At 49.3% G+C, this 3,928-nt stretch overlaps 1 protein-coding gene across 1 annotated transcript in view; it reads right to left on the reverse strand.

Annotated features, from left to right (window-relative positions):
* The window catches only part of LOC104280752 (unconventional myosin-VIIa-like), a gene marked incomplete at its 3' end in the record, with an annotated part of 19,920 nt that overhangs the window by 11,754 nt on the left and 4,238 nt on the right, over positions 1 to 3,928 (reverse strand). The window contains exon 3 of the mRNA XM_009878500.1: positions 2,942 to 3,094. Within this exon, the coding sequence (XP_009876802.1) occupies positions 2,942 to 3,094 (153 nt within the window). The remainder of the gene's footprint in view (positions 1 to 2,941; positions 3,095 to 3,928) is intronic.

The following is a 3,928-nucleotide window of genomic DNA, read 5'->3' on the forward strand; positions in this document are numbered from 1 at the left end:
AGGGGCAGGGGGGAGTCCCTGTCCCTGGGGGGGTTTAAGGAGAGGCTGGATGTGGCACTTGGTGCTCTGGTCTGGCCCATGTGGGGGTGTGTTGGGGCATGGGCTGGATGATCTCGGAGATCTTTTACAACCTCAATAATTCTGTGATTCTGATTTTGGAGATTGGACTAATTGCCACGTTGTGCCCAGGATCACAGGCTGGGACTCAAAAACTGTTAGTGGTGTGGAGCAAGCGAGGCACAGTAGCCTGGAGCCTTTGTGATATAAACCTGTCTGTGCGTTGCGGCCATCCCTTACGCACTAGCTCTGTAGCAGCTGTGTCACCACCAGACCTGAAGAACTCACAGAAAAAACAGGTTACCGAGTCACTTCTGCCTGAATCACCACCCACGGTCACCTCCAGGTTAGCAGCTGCCCTTTGCACTAGCCCTTATTAATATGATGCCGTCAAAAAACACTCTGCCCAGTGCTCACCCGGGTTCATCATCTCCCTGGATGCCTGCAAATATCTTGGTGGGGGAGCTTGGAGGCAGAGCTTTAGTAGGGAGCTGGTTTCCTTCACGGGCAATCTGATATTACACCCATGAAATCTTATCTGAGAACCTCTGTCCACTTAGCGAGGCTATGCTGACATATCGCCTGATGACATATGAACCCTGGGAGAGACACATGGACAGCACTGAAAAAATATCCGTCACCCCAATTTTCGCAGAGAGAGCTGGGGAAATCCACTCTGTACCACGGCAGGGTGCCCACAAACAGGAGAAAAAGGGGCAATGCTCAATGGATAAATACACGCTTCCTGAGTGAGCCAGTGCTTCTCGGGCAGCATTCATGCTGCTTGAACTTGGTTATCCACATGAGCACTACATCCAGCCTTGAAGAGAGACATGGTTTGAGCTGGAGGAGGTTGCACCGTAGACTTTCAACCTGAACTTTCCTTTCAGCATAAACTCTTCTAAGATACCCAAGCTCCAGCCGTCTCTTAAACTTCAGCTGAAGGGCCCCTATGCGCTGCTGAAACGCAGTCTTGGCTCTGTTGGCTCTACTGATATCTCTGGGAGCCCACAGAACAAAAAGGACATGGGTCTGCTGGAGCGGGTCCAGAGGAGGGGCAGGAAGATGCTCAGAGGGCTGGAGCAGCTCTGCAGTAAGGACAGGCTGAGGGAGCTGGGGTTGTTTAGCTTGGAGAAGAGAAGGCTCCAGGGTGACCTAATAGTGGCCATGAAAGGGGCTACAATAAAGATGGAGAAGGGCTTTTTACAAGGGTCTGTAGTGACAGGACAAGGGGCAATGGCCTGAAACTGCAAGAGAATAGATTTAGATTAGGTATAAGGAAAAATTCTTCCCCATGAGAGTGGTGAAGCACTGGCACAGGTCGCCCAAGGAAGTTATATATGCCCCATCCCTGGAAGTGTTCAAGGCCAGGTTGGATGGAGCTTGGAGCAACCTGGGCTGGTGGGAGAGAGGTGCCCCTGCCCACAGCAGAGGCTGGAACTAGATGATCTTCAAGGTCCCTTCCAATCTTAACCATTCTATGATTCTATGGTGACTTCCCTGGGTGCTTAGTGCACACGGAGACACCACCTCAAACATGAATTTGCCCTGCTGATTTTTGCTCATTTGTCATTATAAATGCGTGTGGCTCCCTAAAGAGAACTCCAGGGAGTAACTCTGGTCACCTAATGTGTAAATAGTTCTCTGGTCGTGTCTTTTTCTCTCAATTGACGGCACAGTGGGATCTAGGCACCACGCACAAAAAACCAAGGTGCCTGAGTGAGAGATGAATGTTGGTATTTCTACTCTCCTCCAAGCTCTGGGGACTTCTGGGTGTCTTTTCAGCAGAGATATCCCCTTCTTCGAGGATTGGACTCCATCTCTGAAAGAAGAGATGGATAGCATCCAGAATGGGGGGCAGGGAGCTGTCAACCGTATGAACAGCCTTTCTAACAGAGTTGTGTGCTCTTGTGTTCTCCATCACTGCCCACATCTAATCCAAAACCATCCTATCAAAAGGCACTGGACATCAAGCAGGACAAACAGACTTGATGGATAGAATCCCAGATATGGGCTGTTAGCTGATACAGTGTGGGAAGTCTGGCTGCACTGTAGTTCCCTCCGGCTTGAAAATCTAGTAGTCTCTAGGATATTTTAATAATTAGATTTCCTGGTAGTTTTGAAAAGGCCTTCAAAGCAGGCTCTTACCTGAGTATCTGAAAACTGTAGAGAGTGATATCACATTTTCCATACTTTCATAGGCAATTTGAGTACATTAGTGAGTGTATTAGTGAATGCACACTCTGCATTTCTGCCCCAAAAATGTGCACCAGACTTCGCAGCACATAGCACACAGATTAAACCAGCACAGAGACCTGACTGCTGGCTCTAGTCCTGCCTGGGAGATGGTCTTCACAATGCTACTGTAGAAAAGAGATGCAGTTCTGGCTGGCTCCCTGTGAAACCCTCGATTTCTGAATGTCTGATTGGGTTGATCCGCTGGGCATGATACGACTGAGCTGACCTAAGACAACACACTGCTGTCCCCAGGGGTGAACTGTGAAGACCCCAGGAAACCCAGAGCTAATAAATCATAATCACAGATGAGGGAAGTACCTAGAGCTGCTCTGGGAGTTGTTCACTTTGTAATCTCACGCATGCAGCTCCTCATCCCTCCTCCACCCCTTGCTCCTCCAGCAATTGTCCACAAAATTTCTACAGGGGCTGTGTAGGGAGGTGGCACTGACTTTACTCATGACCTAACTCATAGGATCTTTCACTGGGGCATCCATAAACTCTGCAATGCGTCCTCTACAGCACAGAAGTCCTCCACCACTCAGATCCAGTTGAAGATAGAAACCTAGAAGATCAGTTCACTCAGGGTTTCCCTCACGTGGATTCCCCAGAGCAGGGGGTGCAGGTCAGAGCAAGGGAGGACACTCACATAGATGAGGTGCTCTCGATAGCGGATCAGCAGGTTCCTCAGGATTCCCGCCTCATTCAGGTCACCCAGACGGATCATGTCCTCCACTCCATGGATGGAGGTGGGGTGCATTGGTTTGATGTGGCTGGCGTTCTGTGGGGAAATCCAGTGCTCCTGGGAAGAGAAACAGAATCACAGAATCACAGAATCACAGAATCACAGAATCACAGAATCACAGAATCACAGAATCACAGAATCACAGTCTTAGGTTAGAAGGGACTTTAGAGATCATCTGATCCAACCCCCCTGCCATGGGGAGGGATGCCCTTAACTATCCCAGGTTACTCATCCAACCTGGCCTTAAACATCTCCAGGGAGGGGGCAGCCACAGCCTCTCTGGGCAACTTATTACAGAGTCTGGCCCCCCTCACACTGAACAATTTCTTCCTAAGATCCAATCTAAACCTCTTCTCCTTCAATTTAAATCCATTTCCCCTTGTCCTATCGCTGAATACTCTTGGCAAAAGTCCCTCCCCAGCCTCCCTGCAGGTTCCTATTGGGTATTGGAAGGCAGTGATAAGGTGTCCCTGGAGTCTTTTCCAGAGAAGAGAGCAAGGGCAGAGAAAAATAAGTCAACTGAGGTGCCACTGGGATGCGAGTCAGAAGCATCCCACCTCAGACAGAAGGACCAGATGGAAGAACATACACAGGACAGCATTAGCAGACAGGTCACAGCTTCTACTCCTGGGACATGGCAGTGACTAATCTGAAAGATCCATAGCAGAAAAAGGAAAACATCTTTTGGTTTACTGGAGCAGCAAGAGACATGAGACAGAAGCCATCCTGGCAGAAGCATCATCCAGGGCAGCACGGACATCCAGCACATCGGGGAAAGCTTTTAACACATCACAGATCTGTTCTTCCCTTCCCACAACTACATTTTCACAGCACTGCTTAACCCTCTGCCACAAAATACTGTTGAGCAGAGAAATGATGGCTGAGAAAAGG

This window comes from Apaloderma vittatum, unplaced genomic scaffold, assembly GCF_000703405.1.
Source record: "Apaloderma vittatum isolate BGI_N311 unplaced genomic scaffold, ASM70340v1 scaffold11331, whole genome shotgun sequence".
In the NCBI taxonomy this organism is placed as follows: Eukaryota; Metazoa; Chordata; class Aves; order Trogoniformes; family Trogonidae; genus Apaloderma; species Apaloderma vittatum.